Genomic DNA, 26641 nt, shown 5'->3' with positions numbered 1-26641 from the left:
CATCGTAAAAGCGAATATGTCCTCCCATCGTGAAACGGGGCCGCTTTCGGGTGGCGCATTCACGCTACCTCTAGTTTCCATCCTGCGACCCTGCCTGTACCTTGCGAACCGTTCGTGTTCTATGACCGCTATGTACTACTTCGCGATCGTCCCTATTTATCAAACCACGAGCGCACACACAAGTAGACGATTCCGCCATATAAACCGATGTGTATGTCGGTGTGCTGATGGGTTGGAAAATTAAGACTTCAGGATCAGGCAGCTGGGTTTCCTCGATTCAGTCATCGCTGGCAGCAACACTGACTTCGACGACGGTCGCCGGATCAGTGCGTGTTTTCATTTTCTTGTAGAGCAGTAAGTTCCCTCATCTGTACTATCATCTGCAATACCTGTTTGATTTGTTCGATTAGTTGGTTTGATAATCTGGTGGAAGTGTATTTTATTCCATTCATTGGTTTGCGGTCCGAAAGTGGTAAAAGGAATATTCACTTTGTTCAAAAGCAGTGCAAAGTGGTTGGATTCGATTTAACAAGAAAAAACGGAACATGTTGCCTTTGTGGGTAGTGAGATAACATTTTGGAGGCCTTTTCATCCATTTGGGAGAGTTATTTTTGTTTTAAAAGTGTTATTATGTAACTCAATGAGAATTTGTGATTCTACCCTTGGAGATTGAGATTGGGACTTTCAAGAAACGTCGCTCAGCGTTTGAGTTCGATAACGCTGCATTAACATTTTCGAGTGAAGTGAAACTAGAGAATCTAGGCTAAAGGCGATCCCAGAAAAAAATGTGGTTATAGTAACCAAATTTAGCCGCAGCTGCAGAATGATACTAAAATTAGTTTCGTGTTGCTGTGCGAGACAGTCAAGTGAAAAATAATCACGATAGTAAAGTGTGATTATTGTGATACTTACCCAAATTAAGCAAGCTAAATAAATTCTGTAAGATAGAATCGAAGAGGTTCCTACCCAAATATTACAAGGATTGAAGATTACAGAGTGAATGTATGAAAACTGTCCTTGTTGTGAATAGTATAACGTTTGATAATTCGCTATTTTGGAACAGTTGTCTAAAACATGCCCTTTTCTAGTTTATTATATTCGATTCTTCTCTAAATAGCTCCTTGTTATTGAGTCAAAACTTGTTTTATCCACTTAAATCGTTCTGTTTCGCCAAAATAATATGTGGACGATAGTTTAACCCGTACCAGCCTCAATACCAAATGCAACACATGAGTTCGTTACGCAGAGCACTTTCTCCGAAAATTAGATCCGCAAAATTGGACTTTCAAAACGTTAAATTAGACTACTATATAAGGTTCACTGCGACCTGAAAAGTTATTCGTTTGTTGGAAAATGACTTGTTTCCTAAGACATTGATCAATTATTCACAACAACTGATAAATATGCCTCGCGATTACCCAACAGTGAATTAGGTAATATTCGTTTATTGACAAATAGTCACCAGTTGTCGAGTACAATTTGACCACATACTCATACCCATGATGATACATTCGCCAAAAATTTCCAAGCGAACTTAGCGGACAACGCAACTAAACGCAGTGCTAATTCGTACGAATGCCCCAATTTAGCAAGCTCTGTCTAAATGGTGGAGCTCATCGGCGAGCAAAACCAATATTTTTAGCACCACCGTTCACCTACACATACATAAATAGCGACAAATCAATTCGGAAGATCTAGGACTCGACCGTCTTTCACAGTAATTTTTCAGTAATCTGTAGCTCTACACTACCTACGCCTCAAGCATTTTCCTATGCTGTGAGATCGGTGGCGAAAATTTCTTGAACTATGATTTTCATGCGCTAAAAATAAACCCATGCCGTAGACTGAAACATCTCTGCAACACAAACGAGAAAATCCCTAATCGTTCAGCACGTTCTGTTGCAGCGATCCGTACCCTGATCTTTCACTCGACGATGGTGTACCGAACCGCATGCGCATTTATTTAGTGGAAAAGTTGAACTGTTTAGCAGAAAATGTCGGGTGCAGAAAACACCGCCGGTGTTCATCGCCACCGGCTGATCACAGTAAAAATAGTTTTCTTCTCGTTTTTAGCTACGAATGTCTGGGCGGCTCCCCGGTAACATGGTTTTGTTTCGCTATGAATGAAATGTCCGAGGTTAAAAATTCCCTGCAAACGCCAGGCGTGGGTGTTAGTCGTGTGGGTTTCATGGCAATAAAAGTTAGTGGGAGTACGCATTTCTTCTTCGAAATTAAATCAAAAGATGTAACTTTGTGGTAAAATGTTTTTTTGTATTGCACATTTTTTCTTTAGTATGGATGCAATATTTAGACGGTAGACTTGGGTGCAACGCCCAACTCCTACTCTGCATAGGGCAAAGAATTCTTCACATTTCCTTTCGATCATGCCCATATGAGCCTGCCTAGTTCTAGTTTTCCGTTCTAAGTTTATAACTGATTCGCTCTAGAATACCTATCCGTCTTTCAATTTCATTGCTTTCGTTTCTCTTAGTCTCAAATTTGCCGAAAATAGCCAACAAAATCGATACAATATATAGACTACCATACGTTCGCGTTTATGCACCAAAGAGGTGCGCACGCTTGGTTGTAGAGGCAATCGACTGATCCTCACTCAATTGTAATAAAATCGTTTCAAACAACTCTATATCTATACTAGAGAGCCCAGATATTTTTGAGGTGACATGCTTAATGGAGACATGCTAAACGAAAACAAAAATAAATCAACTTAAAACTAATGTAAACAATAGCTAGCCTATACTGTTGTGATAAGTGTAATAAGATATTTCCAAATTTGGCATGAGTTATATAATCTTTTTTAAACTTGGATTGGTTAACATCACAAGGGCTTCCTCTCTTTTGATCATGTTGCATTGATTTGATGTCTTGACTTTCACCACCACCACGTCGTATATTTCCTATATGTACTTAATTATCTTTTTACACTGATAGTATTTTGCTTACCAATCCAATATAACATAAACGGCACTCAATCTATCTGTCATTCCAACGCACGGCTTTCGTGAGAGATGGTTAACTGAAACACTATGCGAATAAAATGGAAATTAAATAACCGTCATTTGTGTGGTGATACGGTCATTTCATATTGACCTGATAGTTCAAAGACCGTCGTGAAATTGCACAGCACTATCCAGCATAATATTAAAGCTATCCCTAAACTCTTCTGAAACCACGTCAATTACCGAGTCAATGAAACTGGACAAGAATTTGGCAAGTCATATAACACTTGATGACGTTCAAACATATGCAGCATGGCTGTCTTAAAACCACTCGGAGCCCCTGAGCACTATTGAACTGAAGGTCCCCTATCATTGAACAGATGTAAACAGATGTATAGTAAATCATCTAAATATATGGAGGAAAAATATGGTTATAGATTTCACCACCAGGAGTACATTATACAATCAAGATGATCAAAGTTGTTCCAAAAAAATATTAGCAAGTGACTCTGTCATGCACAGGATTCCCAAAGGAATATAAATCCCGGGTCCTCTGACGTAAAGTTACTATTAAAGATTAAAGTAGAGTTACTATTAGAGATTAAAATAATAAAACACCATATCACAAGCAGGATCAATCCAAGATTTCCAAATAGAGATAATATGGCAAAGGCAACTGGAAAGATAACAGGACATTTTGGGGCTAGAAATAAAATATATTGCGCGGCAGTAACCTGACAGAATTAATATGTAGTAATCTGATCTTCATTGTTGTATGACGTTGTTTGAGGATGGAGAGTACCTTTTCTATGGAAGATTGATGAAGTAGAGCGGGTTTACCGTTCGTTATTTGAACGTTGTCTGGGCCAGAAATAAGTTCTCCGTATTTCGTGATGTGTTTAAGATGGTTTTTCTTTCTGTTCAATTTGAATTTGGTAACATCTAAACTATTCTATCTAAATAATTGCTAAAATTCATTTGCATATATGCAAACTTCCTATTTCAGAGGTATATCTGAAAAATTTCACACATTCACAAAGCGGAAAAAATATAGCAACAATTATTTGTTGTTGATTTTGACCTTTATTCGTTTGTATTACCATAACATTGTTCGAAATTCTCTTTGTATAGCTCTAAAACTAAAGAATTTCATATTAATCATAAATGATATGATTTTATGCAAATTCCCAAATGGGAAAATTTTGGACGATACCAAATTTTTTTTTGTGCGTAAGGACACATACCTTACATCAAGTACGGTTTTTGTTTTACTGTTTCGGATTCTCCTCGTCAGTAACTAGCACCAACTGGGTGTCTAGTTAGACGATGTATCTAAGCTAGTACCCAAATTAGCACTAGTTAGACACTAAAATCCAAAAAGTCACGCAAGACGTGTGACTTTTTGGATTTTAGTGTCTAACTAGTGCTAATTTGGGTACTAGCTTAGATACATCGTCTAACTAGACACCCAGTTGGTGCTAGTTACTGACGAGGAGAATCCGAAACACTAAAACAAAAACCGTACTTGATATGATTTGCTTCGAAGTTGGAAATGCATTTGCAGAGTATTCGTTCAAGTACACTGTTTTGACCGTATATAACATTATAAGCTGAGTTTAACGTTTCGAATTCTATTCATCAGCGTATAGGGCGCTTACAAAGCGCATATGTATTGGTGACCCGTTGGGCAGGCAAAAATGAAAGCTGCGTATTATGTATACGGATCGGCGAGATTATATTGTTTTGAATAATAAATTCATAGTATTTCAAGCCAATAAGTAAATAAGTAATGCTTTATATGAACCAGCAATATACATTCATAGCATAACACAATATTTTCTAGCGTTTGAACCAGATACGCGGATTAAATAAATAAAATATTGCCAAAGTTATACCCATGGAAACAACAAATATTCCAAAGGATTCTTGCCAAAAAATGCATCTTATTTTAAAGTCGTGAAACATCTTGTACATCGAGAAAGATTGTGCATAAAAGAAAGCTGCCAGAATGGTTTTTATCACTATACAACCTAATCTTAGGTTTTGGAAGTTTTGAATTTGGATTTCTTATCATACTTAGTGGGGTAAAATGTAAAATGTTGCATAATTTCAATATTTGTAAAACGTAATTTGTAAAAAAAATAGTTTTATTTTTGCGTGTGATAATATATTTGAGGCCTGGATGTCGGTAGATTCCACAGAAATAATCCAATATGGTTGAAATTGGTGAAGTATGCTCAGTTCATTTAGTATTGTGCATTGTCGTATAATTGATCAGAGCTGCTACTCTCCACTCGTTCTGGACAATTATTTTTTATTTATGTGACTTTAAAATTCTGGACAATTTTTCCCTTGCGGAAAGCAAAACCATTGTTCACCACCACGGTTGTCCTTGCTGCAACCGTTTACTAAACACGTTCTAAGTGGGGGCTAATATGTTAAAATGTTATCAAATATATCAAATAGATATAATCACAGACTCTTATCCTGAAACTGGGTGGATTTATTATTGAAAAGAATATATTGTACTACAATTCGTATCTTAGTCCATCGAATGTAAACATGCAATGTGTGCCCAACAGATGCTTTAACTGTGTGTGTAGCAAGAGCCCTATGGTAGCCACCTTGATCGCGATATATACCTATGCGTTATGCCCAAAAGTGTACAAAAATAAATCTGGACGGTAAATATAGTGCACTACCCGAGCAGAAGAAAATAACAGCGGAAATTTAGGTATCAATACCAGCGACTGTTTACCACAATATGGTATTAATGAGCTCTACATAAGAGGTAAAATACCAAAAAAAAAAATAACACAGACATGTTCTCCAAATGACTATTTGATAATGAAACGAGTTATTATAATACCTGAATAAGAATAAAACATTTTTCAATCTTCCAATAACAAAATTCACTTTACGGAGGTATTCAATAAGGTATTGATTTGGTATTTGTAAAAATCACTGTAATACATACATAATACGAAAATAAAGTATTATACCTCATTGAGGTATTGAGCAGGTATTGAAAAATGTTTCTTCAATACCTGCTTAATACCTCAATGAGGTATAATAATCAATTAATACCGAGTTTTGGTCTGAATACCAACAAATAGTATGCTCCGGTTATTGCCCAGTTATTTTTTCCGGGTCGGGTAGTGAGCAGTACAACATTCCGGATGTGATGATACTGGAGAGAGTCGACGTCCAATTTCTGATAAAATCACATGGTCTTTTCCAATGAACATTCTTTTTCGCTGAATCTTGCCACCCTTGAAATCAATGTTGACTCTAAGCGCACATATCGTCCTGAGGTTCATGCATGGAGTTTTATGGTGTTAAAGTTAATTTATAATCACTTTTGGGATTTTAAGTTTACCTTCAAGACGGCTTCATTTTTTCGATAGACTTCTGAGTGGTTTTTTGTATAATTGTCCGTTGACTGTCACAAATGTTATGAAGACCTGAATAATTTTGCTGCATCCGCAAAACGCTTGCCAGGCACAGATTTCATTATGCTCTTTTTGTCGCTACGGTTTGGACCCTTCCGAACTTTATATACGTGTAGATCGAAACATAGCATTGTTTTTGCTTAAAATAAATTGAAACTTGAATCGAAATGCCATCCTGGCCTTGCTGTGCCGCGTTTCCTGCCACTAGTATCAATCCGCTTGGTTGCCTGGTACTCTTTGATCACATGGGATACGAATCAATGTGCGATTCTAAACTGCTCTGCTACCGATCAATCAATATCAAATCGGTATCGGGACATTGATGAAACAATGCTAATATATACTTTCACCCACAAATAACTTTCAAACCAAATTTATGCAATTTTTATCAATGCATCAAATAGTAACAAATAATCAAGTGTACCTTGCTTTAAAGGCAGGCATTACTGTGGATTTACATCCATCCTCAGTGCGCGACCCCCAAAATCTCGGGGCCCCTAGCCCAGGCCCAGTGTGCCCATGCGTAAAAATGATACTGATATGCAGCTTATTGTGAATGTCGTTTAGCCTAAAGAAGAAAAAAATAAACAGTATTTATTTACTATATTTACACGTTGAAACTATCAGAAACCTCCCTCTTCGTTTTCCAATTGCATCTCATCCTCTAGTAACATACACTGATAGAATATATTCGTAAATCGCTAGGAATTAGTTTCGTACAGAAAGTTTTCATAATATATACGAATTTTTCGTACATATGATGAATCATTCATAGTTCTATTGAAACACTTTTATTTTTTATTATGAGTTTTTCGTGAAAACCACGAAACGACTTTCGTTGACATATTACGAAACAGCTTCGTTCGGCAAACGAATTGTTCGCTGCTATATACGAATATCTTTATAATATTTACGAGCACCATTCGTCAAACTGTCAACGTCAAAAGAGCTTCAATAGAGGTAGAATATGGAGTCATTGTTTCTATACGTCAGATAATTGTTGATCATCACAACGGTCTCGGTCTGACTATTTAGTAGCCGTAGGGGAGACTGGGGCTAGTTGGCGGTGTTTTCAGTTTTCAATTTTTACTGCTTTGATGTAGGTAGATCTTGCAAAATAGAACACGCGGAATGGAAGAGCAGACTGTTGGGAACATCTCTGATTTTTTTAAAGTGTTTGATGTAATGTCTCCACTTTTAGAGATAAAAATATGTGACGCGGAAAACCCGCCAAATTACCCCGGCCCCGGGGTAAGTTGGCGGTATGTGATGATACGCCAAAAACCAAGCAATCAAATGGAAATTCAATTACTTCAAGGGTCCTTTTGGAACGTGCTGAATGTCTTTTCGAGAAAACTGTATATTAACCGACATTTGCTATTATATTTCAGTTTCAATACCCCGGCATTTTGACTTTGACGCATACCCCCTATTCAAAAGCAAATTTTCGAAATTCTTCATTCAATTGGCCAGAATAAATGTCTCCTACATTGGCGAGATACACAAGAAAAAGATTTTCTTACTTTGGAGTGAATTCCAGAAATAAAATTTTTTGATGACATTTTTGCACTGTAAATAGTACCGTCAACTTGCCCCGCGTGCAGCACCGCCAACTTACCCCAGCCGCATATTTTATTAAAAACTATTTAAAAAATAACTTTTGTTTGTGGATAGTTGTAATATTTATACGGATAGTGAAAGCTCTTTTCACGCGCTATCGAAAAATATAATCATTCAGGAAATAGTTTGAAAATCACGCTAAATAACGCAAAGTATTTAAAATTTAGAAAATTTACTTGGTATGCTCGAAAACACAATATCACCCACAACTTCCACCAAACAAATTGTTTTGCAACAAAACCACATTGGATAACGGGTTTCACATAACATGAGGTACACAGGAAGTGAAAGCGCTATATGTCTAATACAAACAGAGAAAAAGGGATTCCGCCAACTTACCCCAACCGCCAACTAGCACCGGGCTCCCCTATCCATGTCTGCCGGTTTCAGGAAGATTTTCTGAACCTCTTTCGCTTCTAGTTGATCCAGAATCCGGAGCAGTACGGTTTCAGTAGAGCCATCGCGAAATGCTCGTTGGTTTTGTATGAATTAGTTTGAGTTTTTCTCTGCCGGAGCAATGTCAAAATGATATGCTATTAAATACGAAAACTTCTCTTAGATGAACGAAATTAATTCGTGGGACCAACGAGAATGTTCGTAATATACAGAAACATTTATTAAAATAAACAACACATTTCGTTTCATTCACGAAAAATAATGTCGTAAAATTTACGAAAACTTTCATTCATCAAGCGGCTATTTCTTCGTACCACACTAAAATCGATTTGGCAACATCGATTTTATTAAATTAAAAAAAAATCGATGTTGTCAAACATCGATCCCAAAAGGTCGACTGAAAACAAAAAGAGGCTAATATATACGAAAAATTTTCTAAGATAAACGGAATGAATTCGTGCGACCATCGAACCATCGAAATTGTTCATCATATACATAAACTTTTATTGAAATAAACGAATCATTTCGTTTCATTCACGAATATTATCAATGATAACATTCCTGCAATGTACACCGAATATGTGAAATTTACGGAAACTTTCATTCATCAAGCGGCCATTACTTCACACCACAATCTTTCTAGTCCTCGATAGAGGTGAGCAGGTTGAAATAAAATCGATTTTGCTAGATCGGTCCTTTTAGTTAGTTGAAAAATCGTTGTTGTCAAACATCGATCCTAAAATATCGATTGAAAAAATAATATGCTAATAAATACGAAAACTTTCCTAAGATGAACGAAATAAATTCGTGTGAGCAATGAAATCGCTCGTAATATACACAAACGTTTATTAAAATAAACGAAACATTTCGTTTCATTCACGAAAAATGGTGTCGTTATCGACGATAACATTCGTGCAATGCAAACTAAATAAGTAAAATTTACGAAAACTTTCGCTCATCAAGCGGTCATTTCTCGTACTACAATAAAATCGATTTGGCGACATCGATTTTTTTTAAATTTAAAGCATCGATGTTGTCAAACATTGCATTGCACGATCGTTCTCATTATATTTACGAATTTATATTCTCAGTGTATGGCATAGTTGTTTTAAGATCTTTATGATTGTCGAATTCTAGACCCGATGGAATCCCATCTATAGTACCATCTGTGTACTATTCTGGCACCATTATCGATGCCTTTCGATAGTTTTCTACACTCAGAAACTATCCCCGATTCGAGGAAGTAATCATATATCTTCCCATTCCCTTCTAGGGACCTAACAGTTCGTCGCAATAATCTCTGCCAATGTGGTTCAATCAATTAATATCTCGATTAACATCAATTCGTCTCTAACAAATGTTTTAGCGTCACCGTTAGGGTTCCGTTTCAGACCCTACTGTTCATCGAAAGCTTTCTAGTCGTCTAGAAATTGTTAAACGCCAGTAAGTCATCTTTGACATTTTACATATCATCGTTTCGTCGGTCAAGCTTTGGGTCTCGTATGTATCCTGTGTCTTTTAGAAGGTCAACATAAGACTCTTTTCATCGAATTTAACGAGTCTTGTATGATACTTTACCCCCACATCCCCTATATGATTATCCCCTATGTGCACCTTATTTGAAATGTCGAAGATCGGTTCAGCCTCCATTTTAACTTGAATTGTGATCAAGACAGGTTTTGTTGGTCATGATGAGGCTCAGGACTAATTGAATCTGACCATTCAATACGGATTCATATTTACCACCCGCAATTAGTACTACATTAGGGTTGCCACCTCTGGAGAGTCTGTAACCCGGACATTTTCACTGAACTGGGGGGGGGGGGAACCGGAGGGTGGTGGATTTTGAGTGGAACTAGACGGAAATTGGCATCAAAACGATTGCTCGGCAGTTTAGAGCACTTTAATCGCTTTTTATTACTACGTTACAGTAAAGCTGTAAATTTTTTACATTAGAGAACGGTTTTGTCGGTTTAATCCGGTGTAGTATTTCACTTCCCCTACTAAATACCAAGAATATAAAAGCACCAGCTACTCTCGCTGTGGAGGATAAGTCGAACAAGCATTGCTCTCCTCCATAACTAACAGGAAAAGGAGAACAAAGGGGACTACGGCATCACATGAGAAGCGCTATGTGGTGTCAGTTATTCATCACCAGAGGTCAGGGGCACAAAGAGGCCAAACTCACCCCCTAGCCAACAGTTAAGGGTCGCTGCAGGAGTAGCAACAACAAAGGGAAAAACTCGTTTGATGTTGACCTAGTAAGTTGGATTAGAACAAATCTGCCATACCTTGGTGCAGCTGGTGGTAAACGCCACTAACAGTGAAGTGATTTGGTAAAATTGCAGCAAAATGACTTTTTTACATCATTTTGATTGACTTAGTGCTAGTGGATGCTACATTTAAATTGTAGCATATAGCAAAATATTACTTTACTTAATTTGTAGTAAATTTTATGTTTTTCATATTCATTGCTTTGTGAAAGAAATCAGCAATATTTGGTGAACTCATCTTCGCCACCTTGAAACTAAGTAAGTCGGGCAAAATAAATCTGAACCAGAATAATAGTTAACTTAGACTTTGTAAATATTTTGTAAAGAATCAATTAATTCCAAAAAAATGAAATTATTCTTCTTCCACCAAACCCGGAGAAATTAATGTAAAACCCGGAGGTCCGGAGATCGCTCCCGAAAACTGGAGTCTCCAGGTCAAACCCGGAGGGGTGGCAACTCTAACCTACATCATCAGCGTAATCAACAATATCGAAAGCCATTCAATGTGACTGTTATCTGTCGACCTTTGAGCATTTAAAAAATCCAGTCCCTTCTCGATTTTTGACTACTTTTTCCCAGGATCATTTCAATTGATATGTAGAATAATGTCAAGAAAATACCCATTTCCTTGCACTCGAGGTTTTTTTCGATAAGTGTCACTAAGGTAGAAATTACAGGACTGTCTCCTTGGATTTACCCACTGGCAATCCTTATGGGCCCACTGACAATTCAGATGACTCTGGTCGTTTTGCTGCAAACTTGAGCCGCACTAGATGTTAGAAACGATACGGCATGACTCGATCTTTAGAAGTTTGTTATCAAGCGAAAATAATGGACAATTAACTGAAGAAAAGTTTTGCTTTTGACATGTTAATGAATGACAAACACTTTACACCATGATGCAGCAATAATAAAACGAATTCGAACATCGCAAAGTCGTGTCGTATGGAATCGACCTTAAGGGGAGCGTCTTGTGTAAAGTGCTCAAACTGAAAGTTATTTTGTTTTGAGATTTTGAAGGCAAAGCAACAATGGATCTTTTATGTGATGTTAAGATCTATTTGCACATTCATATTGCGCGAAAAAAAAAATCATTCGGTCACACAGATCCACACATACGAGCGTTCTAAAAGTAGACATCCAACTATTTCCACGTCGAGGAGCACCGCGGCGAACACGATTACTCTTGAAATTGTCTTAAACAGGAAATTGTATAAGATTTGAAAAGCTAAGACTTGAACTGAAAGAAAAGGTTATATAAGATTGTCAACTGTTCCAGAATTTAAAAGACAAATGAAATTCTTCCATTCCCACTCCATTCATCCCTATCCATAGCAATACCACTATGCGCTGCTTTGGACCCAGCGATCAAACAACGAAATAAAACAAATAAAAACTTATCGCCAACATGTTACTAATCATTTTTCATTTATTTCATTTCGTAGGTTTAGCCACATCCCAGCACCATGTCGGATGATGAAGAGTATTCGTAAGTATTGGCCACTCGTCCAATAGGCGGTTTCTCTGTCCTTCATTTTTTTGGAAATCGAGGATTTTTTTGGTTACATATTTTTGACTACGAAACCGTTGTTTCGTAAATAATTGTTTGTTTTTGTTCGTCAATTTTTTCTGTCTTTGAGTTAAGGGTTAACTCAAATTCTACCAAACTTTCAAACATCCACAGCCCTCAGTCATGTCATCATGTTCCACAAATTCCATTTTGTATTAAAACGCCACTGTTATTTGTTTCTTGTTTCCTGAACTCTACATTATCTTTTACGGTTTAGTTGAATACAAACAAAAATACAGGACAATTTTATACACCGTTGTTTTGAGTGCAAGTTTTGTTACAATCGTTGCTTTGTTACTCTGTTACCATGTTTTAGCCACTGGTGTGAGCCACATTCCTTGCTTTTTGTTATTTTGACAACGCCTACTTGAAGCTTCCATATAGAAATAAACATTTTTACTCCTTGATTCCATTCGAAATACCAAACAGCGCTTCCTGAATAGGTTGGACCGTTAGAAGTTTTTTTATATTTTTTAAATTGTATTTCACCGGTTTCGGCTACGTGAATTGGCGTATAGGACGAGATGTTGTGGAATGTTAAAAAATTATTTCAGAAAAGATTACGCACCCGAGTAGGAAATTTCAAACCAGACCTCGGCCACATAGTCGATGATCTCATTCCCCTTCCCCCGCCCGTGTTAATCTGTTTCTAACCGTTTTTAGCTCTGAAGAGGAGGTCGTCGAGGAGCAGCAGCACGAACCGGAACAGCAGGAACAGTAAGTGCGCTTTGCCATGCAAACAGGCTGTAGTGCGTTAATAGTGGACAATATGATTGACCAAAAACTATCCACTTATTATCGCTCTGTTTACTTACTATTCTAATACAAATCGCTGACTAAATGCTAGTTTCCGGTGGATAGTCATTAAATCGATATCTATAAATATAGAAGTAGTATTTTGAAAAGTTTTTGTTTAGTTTCGACGATTGACGTTTAATTGGCTGTAAATCGCGTTCGACTAAGACTCATTTGTATATATTTACGATTTATATTGCATTAACAGTCTCTAATCTATCTCAATGTAGATAATTGTGCTTTTTCGATGGTATACCCGTTTTGCGCCGAGACAGTAATGAATATGTTAAATTTTGAATATTTTGTATAGTCAGGAAATGAAAATAGTTCCTTAGCTGCTTCTTCAAACACTGCTGCCAGGTTACATTCAGAATTCAGCTCATAGACAGTTCATATATCCAACATTATAGACACAGACTATAGTGCTATATATTCTAAACGTTGCTTGCTTGTTCCAAACAGAACAGAATGACCAATTCGTTGGGCCATTCGTTAGCCGCTGTAGGCAGCACTATCGCAGTTACGAAAAACTAGCACGACTCTGCTTCTAATCACATATATTATTTTACTCTAACCTTTGCAGCCGGAGAAATAAAGTCTAAATGTAGAATTTTCTTTTCTTTTGCAGGAAGTAAGTGCGATTTAGAAAATAGTTCCATCCCCTATTAGCCATGTACAGAATAGAATGTTTTGCCTTTGCCAGCCACAAACCATTTACTCAGCCTAACCAATACAAGCAAGAATGTTTTTGAAAAGAACTAAGGGCAAAAGTGAACAGTTTTTTTGGTTGTTGCGAAACAATAGTAAGAGTAAACTCGTGCGGTGGTAGACATTTAGAGAAAACAAGAATTTTTGTCGGTAACATTTTACTATTATACTACAAGTTTAACCGTATTATTTTTGCGATAGTTTGAGAGATTGTTGTTCGGATATCGGGTTCTATGAAAAACTTAATGATAATCTCTCATCTGGTCGGATGTTGTTTTTTTCATTTCAAACAGCTTTCAAGCTTCCTCAAACAATAAAATACACTCCAGTGTTTGCTTTCTATTAATTTCATTTAAGTCGTTATTCAAATACTACAACCAAACTACAATTTCTTTGTTTTCCCGAAAATGAACAATTGTTTCGCCTTTTCGTTCAAATCAAATTTTAATCGGTAGTTTTTGATATCGCTTGTTTCTGCTTCTCGCATAGTTTTCGTTTACGTTCTTTCTCTGCCTCACTTTCTTTGTTTTTAGTGCCTCAATTTATGAACAGTGTTGCAAACTTATCCTATTCTGTTTTAGTCTTTGTAAAATTGAGTCGCGCGTAGCTACTCTTTTTTAGTCTCTACTATTTAGGAAATGGTGCTGTTTTATCTGTTGTCGGGAATTGTTGCAGCTGGAGTTTCAACCACTAGTTGTGCCTTCGACTAAATGTTACATTTTTTGCAACTCTTCTGAGCCATTGTGACCTATTCCCACTTCGGCTCTAACTCAAGTTGAGTTGTGTAGACATTTTAATGCAATGGCTTTAGAGACATTCTTTCAGTTTTCTTTTAAACTTTCCCGCTGTTTGAGCTGGTGGAACAAATTTTCAGTTTGATGCAAACATAAAAAACACGTCTCATAGTACATACCGCTTGAATACCAAATTTTTCTCATTTGTCAACGATTAACCAGTTGCGACACGACAATTTATCGATAGACTTTTGAGTTTTTGATAAGTAGGCGCTTACGTTTGACTCACACCGCATGTAAGGAGAATAAGGTCAACTGTCAATACTGGAACAACTGTCAAAATTCAATAAAGACTCGCTATCTCAATTTTGTGTTTACCATTTATCTTTCAGTGTCATTCGAATGAAGAACCAGACCTAACAAAAAAATCGGGAAAAATCTTTTCCAATCTTTCTCGAGCTAGAGCAATTGACAGTTCTTTTGTTCAACTGGAGTGGTATTGACAAATTAATGCTAAACAAAAGATTCAGATGGCGAGTATTTATACCAGATTCAGCGTCTTCAGGTACCTTACACGAGATGCTAGTAATGTCATTACTAAGCAGCTAAGTGACTAATGTCACTTTTAATAATCGTGTACGGTGAGTAATGACGGAATTCCCATACAATTTCAGTAATGTAATTACTTAGTAATGACTCTTTTATTGCGCGTGTAAGGACCCCTTATAATACAATACATGTATTTGTGAGATCATTTATTCGCCTGATATGACACTGACAGATAATAATTGTTGCACTTTCGACGGTCGTTGTCACTCTCCTCACATAAACTATGATTTGAATGTAAACAACAGGGTGCGCCCGAATAAAAAGTTCCATTCAAGTGGCTGCAACTTTGGCCTGGGTGTTTTTTTACAATTTAGGACAATATGCATGATTATGGGTTATTTACCAACTCAATCGTACGCACCAACAGCCGAAATGCACCATAATCCTAAAATATTAGGAGAAATAAACGATTAAATATTGAATTATTTCAAAAAAGTCTTCATCCCACCTTATCTGCACTTAATTATCGAACCTATAGTAAATGATTGTACATACGACGCTACTAATCGCCTACCGCTTTTGACGTACCCATACATATATAATAAAATGACGATTTAACAAACGTAAATAACTGTTTGGTACTAGCTACGATGTGTTTTCCGGTGTGTAGAAAGTACTAGAAAGTAGTTCAAAATATGACACCTTAGATCACTCCGTAAAACTCGCCAATGATGATCAACTCTTTATCCCAAATTCTTACGGTCTCCCCATCTGCGTGTGAAGTACCAATAAGATGAACTGGAACACTGACAAATGTGCGATTTACAATGTGATGCTGGAAAATATTTTGTGCTATTCGGAAATTTGTCATATTTTGAACCTTTCCTTTAATTTTGTAAACATAGAACCATACAAAGCTGTTTCAATCGAATTTTTGTAAGACACATTATAAAGAGATTTGTTTTTGATTTTTTTCCTTTTTTGTGTTGTTCGTCGTCAACCTTCAAAACTGGATCGAAAAAACTGTGAAAATTCCAACAAACATTTCGTTACTACCATCAACCATCCGTGCGCCCGTGATTCCCCTGGCAATGGTTCATGTTGTGTAAAAAAACAAAATCCATCCAACCATCACCACCAACCACTCAAACTGTGTGTTTATTTTTATTGAACATAAATCCACGTCACAACCCATACAAAAATAAATACAAACCATTATCCGTAACCGCGTAGGCCAGCAGCTAAGCCCGAGTAAGTGAAAAAAACAACCGGTTGTACCGTTGTTCACATACACGCAGATATACACAACCCACACTACAAAACTGTATGCAACCTTTCTATTGCCTAAACCACCACCTACTGCGCCAAACACTAATAGAATACTTCTCAGTTAAGCACACGCAAAAGCTACCGAAAAGGAACCTGTTCTGCCCTACTTTCTTGGCATCGTTTTCGTGCAAGTGGATGGAAAACAACTAACCAGCATTTGCGAGTTTCCCGGCGTCTATTGCTAAGCCACTCTGCACACAAAAGCTCTGTCCTGCTGGTTGAACATCTACCTACCAAACATACCTTAATCAACTTCTCTCTAACGGTCGTGAAACGATAATAACACAACTATCTCACTGAGTTAAACGAGCTTATCATATTGGAAAGTTTGAAGTTTTTCTCGCCCTGATGTTTTGGGGTCGGTGGAAAGCGTTCACTGCGAAAATTTGACGACTGTCTTGAAGTTGCATATTTTACGGAAAACTGCTAATGATGTTCTATTTGCTACTATCAGGTCTAATGTATGTTCAACGAAGCAGCTTAAATGTGCTAACGTATGCGGAATGAAATTTTAACAAACCTTCCAGCATAAAAACAAAAATACATCCCTGCGCAAGGCATCATACTAAACGTCATAATCTAGGCACACATATTTTAAACATCCAGTGTTGATTTCGACCCGCTAGGAGATACTATGTAAACAAAATGGCGGCAAACGCTTAATCTGGCACCTGCCAAAAAAATTTGGGCGCAATAGAGGATTATGGCATACTCTTTGTACAAAAAGCTGATAACCCTCCAAATGTACCACAACTGCGTCCAATTGAGGATTCCTGGGCTAATTTGAAGCGGAGAGTGTATGCCAATTTTTGACCTAAAACTATCAACAAACATCTGATAATCAAAATCAACATCAACCTTTTCGCCTGCTTTGTAAAAAGTTCCTGCAAACTGTCGTAAAGTTTCTCGAATGGGCTCAAATTTTTGCTACATTAAGTTAATAAGATGACAAATGTTTTCATATCGAGAGAACATTTAATAAAGATTTTTTACAAATAAATGCCTTTTGAATTTCGACCAAATTTTATTCCGCATTCGTTACAATCGGGAACGTGATTGCCGTGACACTTTTAGAATGACTTCCCTCATAATGTTTTGTCCATTTCTCTGTGATATTAGCTTTACTTGATTTTGAGGACAGCTCTTGTCTAAAAACGTTATTGTTCATAATCAAGTAGGTGTAAAGGGATTATCATTTTTATTTAATGGAGGGAAAGACGAAGAAGAAACTTGAGAAGTATTACGGCAACTGGAATACAATGGTCAAAAAATAAATACAAAATAAATGATTTGACCGTACGAGCACAAATAACGAATCACGTTCCGTTAGGCCGTCAGTTGTGACTACGTCCAAAATAATTGACCGAATCGGTCTTCTCATTTCTAATGATCGAAAACTTGAATTCCGTGATATAGCTGCCTGACACCGTAAATATCTCATCAGATCGTGTATTTAAAATGTTACGTGTGTAGAATGGTGCTCAAAAACAAGTATTGTGCTTCGGCCGAATTAGGCTACGAAATCCTTCTACCCACTCATTTTGCTCTGGATTCCGTTCATGTGACCATTAACTGCATCCAAATCTGAGGATATGGTTTGCTGACAAGGACTTTTACTCATTTGAACTATGTCTAAGATGGAAAAGCGGCGTAGTTTTGGAGGGTTTGCGTCGAATACTATCCAAGCTTACACGGGTCATCGAAGAACGATATGGTTGCTCTATCGTGCTAATTGATAACAATTGTGAAATATATTGCACAAAAAAATCCAATTCATTTATTTGACACGGCTCGCAGCAGTAACTTCACGGAGTCCTGAGTCCTTAATATGTATACAATTTATAAAAAATATAAATAAATGTTTTTGATTATCCGTTGGATCTCGTACAAGCAACTTTCTACGGCGTGCGGAGAGCTTCTTTCGTAGCGGGAAAGCGTATATCTGCCCGCCTACATGGGTGTTCATTCTCCATACCTTTATATAATCACTTTCTAGATATACGAGAATCTTAATTCCAACGTTGTCACTTTTAACCACATTTTTTAAGTTGTTTTACAGAACAAAACGTTCGGCTTTGACTAACGTATTAAATTATGTCAAAAAAATGCATTGCGGAGATGATGATACTGAAGAAAAAGGAACTCTGTAAGCCTAAGTTCCATTTTCACCTTTGGAAGGTAAATTAGATTGCGTTAAAAAATTAAAGTCAACAACCACAGCGTTGGGTTAGAGCAGAGCTTTTTCATCCACTTTACTCATGGTTGTAAAAGTAAATAAATAGTTCCTTTGTTCTCTATTCAACGCACACTGCTAGTTGTCATTCACTTGGTTCGATTGTATGTTTCCCTTGGACAAAAGTGGAAAGAAAACTGAAAAAATCTTTGTTAGGCCCAGAACTATTTAATCTGCCTAGTAATTACTTTAAGTGTATCAACATTATATTAACATTCCAGGCAGATTTTCATACAAGTTGTTGGAGATGTTCCCTAATTTTCTCGGTCGGCAAGCACCAAATATACACGAATTCGCGATGAAAGAGTGTACTACTGGTAACGAATGACAGATGGGCCGGTTGCCAACATAAATTGTAGCAGTGTCATTTTGTGTATGAATTGACAGTATACTTGCTGATTCATGTCAACAAGAGCGTACCATTTTTATGAATCTAAAAGAAACTCGTAAGCAATTTACCATAAAGCGGAAGGGACTAAACTCTTGTCAAGAAAAATAGAGCGATCACAGACTGGGAACTTTTCATTCCATTGTAGAAAACTAGTAGTGCTACACAAAAAAAGAATTATGGGCTCAACAATTTGACAATTTTGCTGGCTCAATAATGCCTACGTCTGCATATCTTTAGAAAAAAAAAGTGAACAGCGGTGACTCCGATTTTCATTGAAAAAAGGATCCAACCGAACAACTTCCCTTCTCGATAATATAGAACGTGTCGTCATACAATTGCAGGACCGGAAACGTAGTTCTGCTCTGAGCTGTTCTACGGTTGACAAAACGGTGGTGAAACCAGGGATACCAGGTCATATTTCTTGAAATCTGTGCGCAGCTTATGTAAAAATTTGTGTTAAGCGGATCCTACACGAGACAGAAATATTGTCAATAGAAATATTGACAAGACTGCTTCAATCCACCAATCCGTTTTAAAGTCTGCAGAATCAATATTTTGAAGATGACTTTACACCATCAATATATTGATCAATATATGATTTATTGTTAATATTTCCGCTTTATCTTGACTGTCGGTCTCACGAATAGTAATGCAGTTTTTTGGTTCAAAACAATCCCTTTTACTTTCGCTGTCTGTGTGTATTATTTTCCACCAAGTATTGAAGTAGTTTTGTGTCATGTGACGTACATGAGCAATAGAAAAGTCCTTTTGAATATAAGTTGAATATAAGCACTGAGAACAGAGTCCGTCTCGAGCATTAAAATTGAGTAAAATGGTCTATTTAAAGCTAATTGACTAAATTGACAGCTTAGTACATAGAAAATTCAAAATGGCCGGCATGTTTTAACGGGTACTTGTCCAAAAGTTTACGCAAACTTTGTAAACTTATTTGTTCGAAGATGGGTGCCTGTTCTCAGCTATTTTAGATTCTAGTCGATATAGAAGGCTTAATTCCACTCACCATGTATTACCACGGTATTGATAAGCGATAGTTTGGCATGTTTACATCACACATTCTCCAGACTTCCTGGGCACTTTCCGATAAATTAGTGCAACAAAAGAGATCAAATCTGTTTCTAAATAACAGTTTTAATCTACACACTAAATTTTGATTGCCGAATATCAGCAAAATTTTGCTGAATTTTGCCTTGCTGAAATATCAGCAATACTTCCAGCAAAATATATTTCGCTGAAATTACAGCAATTCAAAACTGTCAAAATTCGGTAAACTGCCAGTTTGATTTGCTGGAACTCAGCAAAATTGCCATTCTTTCACTGATTGTTTGATTTGCTGATTTTCGTCAAAATAATGGGCTTTACTAAAAATCAGCGAAACAAAAACTGCAAAGCTGATCTCTTAGCACATCCAGTTTTGCTGAAAAGGTTCAGCAAAATATTTTGCTGAAACAAAATACAAAAAAATGGTCTGTAGGATGGAATATCCCTGTGGCGCGTTGTCATATTAGTTTGTAAGGTGGAAATGTTTTCATTAAAACTTAATTTACTTATTACTCTTGAAAATATTGTTTCTGTATGTAGTTTTTCACCGAACAGTGCCCCAGTTCACAAATACAGCTGATATAAAACTTAAAATTTGACATGTATTGCGAACTAACCTAACCGTGTCCACATTATAAAACTATTATTTATAAAATGTATTGACACATACCAGTTTCAAATATCATCACTGTTGTTTCCTAATTATTATGATTACTGTGAAGTTCACTCACAGCACACAATCTATCAGTTTATCGATAAAATCTGCAACTTATGTAACAGTCAAATATTGCACGTTTCCTATTCTTGTGTTTACGACGAATTAATGGAATGTATAATTGTTTGCCTCACTCTATCGTTAATTCGGCGAAAATCTATGCTTTGAATTGTTGTTTGAATATTTTGGATATTTTCGTACGATACTTGAATGACGATGAAAGCATCCACGGTTAAAAAAATACTACTGACTGAACGCGTTCATATATCGTTTGAAAAATCTGCTTAACTTTATTCTGGACCAGCGAGTAAATTCACTCTTTCTATAAACCGGCACAGCCAATGGTTTGCTGCACCAGCATCGTGTTTACTCGAACATTTCTTACCTCACACTTATCGAGAAACCCTACATCATGCCAACTTCACACAATCTCAACGTTTGTCATCCATCCTTCATTCTCCTATATACTCAATGTTCAATCTATGTAAACTCCAGGAACAACATACGTATTTTTGTACGCCGTGTACAACACATTTTCCGTGTTTCTGTTTTTTTTGACTAATTTTTGTATATTTTTGTATTTTGGACTGTCAGCATGTCTTCAATAGATGTTTTTCTATCTGCGCGTGCCTGCTATCTAGTCAACGAATGGGAAACAGACTATTTTTGGCGATGATATGTACAACTCCAAACACTATTAATCGCTTTTGAACAACTACTTCGGAATGGTTGCTCTTCGGGAACAGATTTTAATCTATTGCTCTTACTTTATTCCTTCTCTTTGCCGCCGTTACTTAAACCCTGTCTATGCGAAACGAAAAACCGTTTGTGTTGTGTTGCGATAATGAACTTCCAGGGGAGACGATCCCGAGTTCATCAAGCGCCAGGACCAGAAGCGTTCAGACTTGGATGAACAGCTGAAAGAGTACATCAACGAATGGCGTAAACAGCGGGCCAAAGAAGAAGATGAACTCAAGAAGCTCAAGGACAAGCAGGCCAAGCGCAAGGTTTGATCGCAGAATCGATCGTTGGAATTGGTTAACCTAATATGTTCCGTACTCTAGGTTTCCCGAGCTGAAGAGGAGCAGCGTATGGCTCAACGCAAGAAGGAAGAGGAGGAGCGTCGCGTCCGCGAGATTGAGGAGAAGAAACAGCGGGAAATCGAAGAGAAGAGGCGACGTCTCGAGGAAGCCGAGAAGAAGCGCCAGGCCATGTTGCAGGCCATGAAGGACAAGGACAAGAAGGGACCGAACTTCACCATCACCAAGAAGGACAGCGCTGTAAGTGATCAGGGTTGTACCATCTTTTTGATATTTAGCCAGGACTGAATTTCTGATCGTATCTCCAACAGTTCGGTATGTCCAATGCCCAGATGGAGCGTAACAAGACTAAGGAACAGCTGGAGGAAGAGAAGAAGATCTCGCTTTCCTTCCGTATCAAGCCGCTGGAAATTGATGGTTTGAGCGCCGATACCCTGCGCGCCAAGGCCACCGAGCTGTGGGAAGCCATCGTCAAACTGGAAACGGAGAAGTACGATCTGGAAGAAAGGCAAAAGCGTCAGGACTACGATGTGAGTATAGATATCATAAGGTTATGTGTGATTTCATAGGCTCTGGATATGTAACTGATTACGAACCAATAAGTCACAACAAACAGTATTTTTTCCTAACAAAGAAAGATTTCAAACGGAGATTAAAAGTCGAATTTTGATTGACATTGTTACAGTATAGTTACACTATACTCATTACCTCAGTTGATTATCAAGGCTTAAGCACACCGATCAAATTAAACATTTATTAATATTATGGCATTTCTTTCCCTACAGTTGAAAGAGTTAAAGGAAAGACAAAAGCAACAGCTCAGACACAAAGCCCTCAAGAAGGGTCTGGACCCAGAAGCCCTGACTGGCAAATACCCGGTAATTGAACATAAATTTATTTTCTGCCTGTTGACCAGTACTAATAACTTACCATGTTTCACTCGTAACAGCCCAAGATCCAAGTCGCCTCCAAATACGAACGTCGTGTTGATACCCGCTCCTACGATGATAAGAAGAAGCTGTTCGAAGGTGTAAGTATTTGGCTTTTCTTTTGCATATAAATCCCCCTCGGTTCCGTGAATCCTTCCAGATGCACATTCAATAAATCTAATCGATTTTTTCTATAAAATCCAAAAGGGATACAGCACGTACTATCTAGATAAAATTAACAAAAAATGGGCGCAACGTCAAGAATTGTGGATGGGACGTACCAAATGTAAGAGCTCACCATTCAAATGTTTAATGAAAGTGTGCTCACGCAGTATATAATGCAATTTCTAGTTCCATTGACAAAATGTACTATAATACTATATTTTGAATAACCAAAAAGGCGTCCCTTTAAAATAGTATCAGTGTTGATCCGTACCTAACGACATGTGTTTATCGTTTTTTGAACAAAAAAGTCTACATCCAAATCGCGATCATATTTAGTGATTTTGCCTCGGTTGTAAGATTTTTTCAAGCGAGCTTACGTCTGAAACGATCTGCTGCCGACCAGCTTCGCTGATGATCTCCTTCACGTCACATTATGTACAATTCACGTGTGCCTTACTGTTCATTCATTGTTTTATTCCTAACAACTTGTCTGTGTAGGGCTTTGACACTCTGAACAAAGAAGTCCTCGAGAAGCAATGGTCCGAGCGGAAGGAACAGTATGTTGGCCGCCAGAAATGTAAGTATCACGTCTCACTAGTAGCAAATGACTCACGATAGACTCTAAAGGAAGGAGTGGACAAACAAAAGATTCATAATTTTCAAACGATTCGTTTTTTTAATTTCGTAAATGATGAGATGATATATTTAAACTAATTTTACGTTTCAAATTCATCTCATCAGTAACTGGTAACCAGTTGGACACTAAATATAAAGTCACACGTCTTATGTGAACGTCCAAACAATTGACGAGTCCTAAAGCACCTTATTGTTCTTCATATATTAGACAAGCGACAATTGTTTGCTTCTACTCATCCGACTCCTTTCGGACTCGATACATATCTCAAGATACAAAAAAACGAATCGTTGAATTTGTCTCAAATCCTGAAACGAACACTGACACTCGCCATAATGTGACATAACCGTTCAAAAATTCATGTATATCTGTATATTATTTGTACATAACTTATATTCTATCGGCACCGATTCGACGATATTCATCTAATTCCTAATATTTTACTATTCCAACTACCATCAGCCAAACTGCCCAAATGGTTCGGTGAGCGACCTGGTAAGAAGGCTGGCGATCCAGAGACCCCCGAAGGCGAGGACGAGGTCAAGCCTGAAGACGAGGAAATTGAAGTCGAGGAAGAGGTCGTCGAAGAAGTCGTAAGTATTGATGGTGAAACGGGACACGGTATCGTAAAGAATTGAACATATTGTTTTCAATCCTACTATAGGTTGAGGAAGAGGAGGAGGAAGAGGAAGAAGAGGAGGAAGAGGAGGAGGAGGAAGAAGAGGAGGAAGAGGAGGAGGAAGAAGAGGAGGAAGAATAAGTTTTCTAACGTCAACGGTTTCCTTTTAGAACTATTGATTAAGTCGGAAGCATTATTTTTCTACTACCATTTCCATACTATTCCTCCAGTCGGCAGCAAAAGCAATTCGTGATGATGATGACGATAAGCGGGAGCGCTAAATAGAAGTATACCAGCAGCAACAGCGTTTTCAGTCATGATTGGATTCATCTCGATTACCATCTTTCATGAATTATATCATTTAACAATTATATTATTATTTAAAATCTCATTACAAAACAAATAAAATTATTTATTATAAACAATATTTTCTGGATTCAAACTTATGCCATTTGTTTTTCTGTCCGAAGTTATCCCTGATGCAGGCCCATTGGCAGAATTTGCTTATGGTGGAGGTTTTTGACCGCTCAAATAATTAAGGTTTTTTCGAATTGAGTCAATGTCTGTATTTTGTTATCAAGAGAGAATCTTCATCATTATCCTCTAGAGATCACCGTTAGATATTTAATCGGTAGCTATTGTGATCTTGCATTTCTTCTTATGTGTTAATCAGTCGTGTTTTCCCATAGTTTCTTGTTTGCTGTCCAGCCATCGCGGTAAAATCTACCTGATTAGGTTTGCGCAAATCTATACCGTTTATTCAAAACATAATATCTAACAAATGTAAACAAACTGAGTTAAGTATGCCAAATAAAAGCCAAGCATTGACTTTTTATCGTCCACAAATACTAGAGAAAAATAATAACTCTTTACATGTTAATTTAATCTTAAGTCAAAATATCACATATAGTATACCAAAGCTTTGCTAATATTTTGTAGATGTGATGTTTTGCGTTGTGATGTTTCTCCAAGTCGACTGTAGTTAGTATGTTTTTCCAATGCCAAACCTCATATCTACACTCTCGGTTGCAATACAGCACATGAAATATATCACAACTACAAGCCCGTCTCTCTAAACGTCACAGTAAAATGTGTCATTTACAAACGGAGTTGCCAAGACCACATGTGTAAAAGAGCATAATAGCAAAAGTGATCGGCTAAATGTAATAAAATAATAGTTATCAATTATCTCTCTATTATCTTCGCGAAAAACATGTAATATGCTTATACGATCCTGCAATGAGTAAATGCAGAGGTGATAGTAGAATTAATAGCCTTCTGTGTGCTTTAATTGTTAAATAAATTTGAAAGTTGCAATGAAATTTTTGCACGCGATTTTCTCCGTTTGACGTTTCTGTTAGATATGATGTAATGAAAAAACGCTCTAGAAATATCAGTACCTGTAGCGATGTCAACTGATCTGGAAATGTCGACCACCTTAACCTTCATAAGCACTCTCGCAAGATTTCTTCTCCGACTTCACAACACTCGTATTACAATAGAGCCCGAAGGAAGACTTCACCTTGCTCACGTACCCGGTATATGAGTTTGGTGGATCGATATCTAGTCCAGATAGTGAAGTCTCCTCTCTGGCGTCGGTAAAGAATAAGTGATCCAACTTCTATACTTTTACTCAGCGGTTCTCAACCTTGTTTGAACCGTAGACCCCTTCGAAATCACCTTGGGTCACCGCGGACCCCTTGGAAATTATCCTGGGCGATCGCGGACCCCTTCTAAATCGCTTTGGGCAGGTGCACACCTCCAATACCCCCTGATTTATATGCTGTCAATATATTATTTTCAGCCTAATACGAAAAAAAATTTAAGTTTCAATATCCATTTAGAAAAGATTTTCCTCTTCGCGGACCCCCAGTAACGACTTCACGGCCCCCGAGGGGTCCGCAGACCCCAGTTTGAGAAACGCTGCCATAGATCATTATAGAGGTAACATATTCGATTGTAAATTGTAAAACATGTTACGAAAAGTCCTATGATATACGTCATGATAAACAACGCTTTCGTTTGTGCCACTCTCTACAAACAGTAACAATGCTTATGCTTTACCAATATATAAACAGGGCCATTGGAGAATCGACGGTACTCCAACTTTATTCCGAAGCTTTACAATGACTTACTTTCATTATCAAAGTCGAATCGGAATTTGAATCCGTTTGAATCATGGGAATTCGTGGAAGCAAAGCATTGCTGCATTCATACTCTCCTTTGTGAATAGTGCCTTCATACATGTTATTCATCAACTCCTTCACCGCTCTTTTTTTAAATGCATGAATTCAAGATATATCAAAAAGTAAAACTTTTTAACAAAAAAGTACCGTCGTGGAAAACCTGGAACCCGATAACACACCAACCATATGACCCTTGCTCCCGCCAACCGAAGGTTATTTTGGTTTACGATTTTGAAGGTAAGGTACACACCAAAATTTGGTTGTCGATTTCAGCAAAATTTTGCTGA

At 37.3% G+C, this 26641-nt stretch overlaps 1 protein-coding gene across 6 annotated transcripts; it reads left to right on the top strand.

Annotated features, from left to right (window-relative positions):
• Nucleotides 1-234: 234 nt before the first annotated feature.
• LOC131677726 (troponin T, skeletal muscle) lies at nucleotides 235-24610 on the top strand. 6 transcript variants are annotated; one of them, XM_058957731.1, is made up of 12 exons: nucleotides 235-354; nucleotides 12144-12187; nucleotides 12932-12985; nucleotides 16288-16305; nucleotides 21638-21788; nucleotides 21846-22061; nucleotides 22133-22351; nucleotides 22607-22699; nucleotides 22771-22851; nucleotides 23414-23492; nucleotides 24012-24142; nucleotides 24214-24610. In XM_058957731.1, exons 2-12 carry the CDS (start codon nucleotides 12165-12167, stop codon nucleotides 24307-24309), a joined length of 1161 nt encoding a protein of 386 aa, XP_058813714.1. In that variant the 5' UTR covers nucleotides 235-354; nucleotides 12144-12164; the 3' UTR covers nucleotides 24310-24610. The 6 variants fall into 6 exon arrangements, with proteins under 6 accessions (XP_058813714.1, XP_058813715.1, XP_058813716.1 ...); XM_058957732.1 differs by lacking the exon at nucleotides 23414-23492 and adding an exon at nucleotides 22958-23036; XM_058957733.1 differs by lacking the exon at nucleotides 16288-16305.
• The last annotated feature ends 2031 nt before the right edge of the window (nucleotides 24611-26641 follow it).

This window comes from Topomyia yanbarensis, chromosome 1 (assembly GCF_030247195.1).
Source record: "Topomyia yanbarensis strain Yona2022 chromosome 1, ASM3024719v1, whole genome shotgun sequence".
Lineage (NCBI taxonomy): Eukaryota > Metazoa > Arthropoda > Insecta > Diptera > Culicidae > Topomyia > Topomyia yanbarensis.
Note: the sequence above shows the minus strand (reverse complement) of the source record. Positions and strands in the feature narration are given on the sequence as shown.

Excerpts from the sequence above, each read along its gene's own strand:
- LOC131677726 (XM_058957731.1), top strand. The coding sequence starts at position 12,165 with ATGTCGGATGATGAAGAGTATTC. Across the intron at positions 22,352-22,606 it reads AAAAGCGTCAGGACTACGAT|TTGAAAGAGTTAAAGGAAAG; the intron begins GTGAGTATAGAT and ends CTTTCCCTACAG. Across the intron at positions 23,493-24,011 it reads GTATGTTGGCCGCCAGAAAT|CCAAACTGCCCAAATGGTTC; the intron begins GTAAGTATCACG and ends AACTACCATCAG.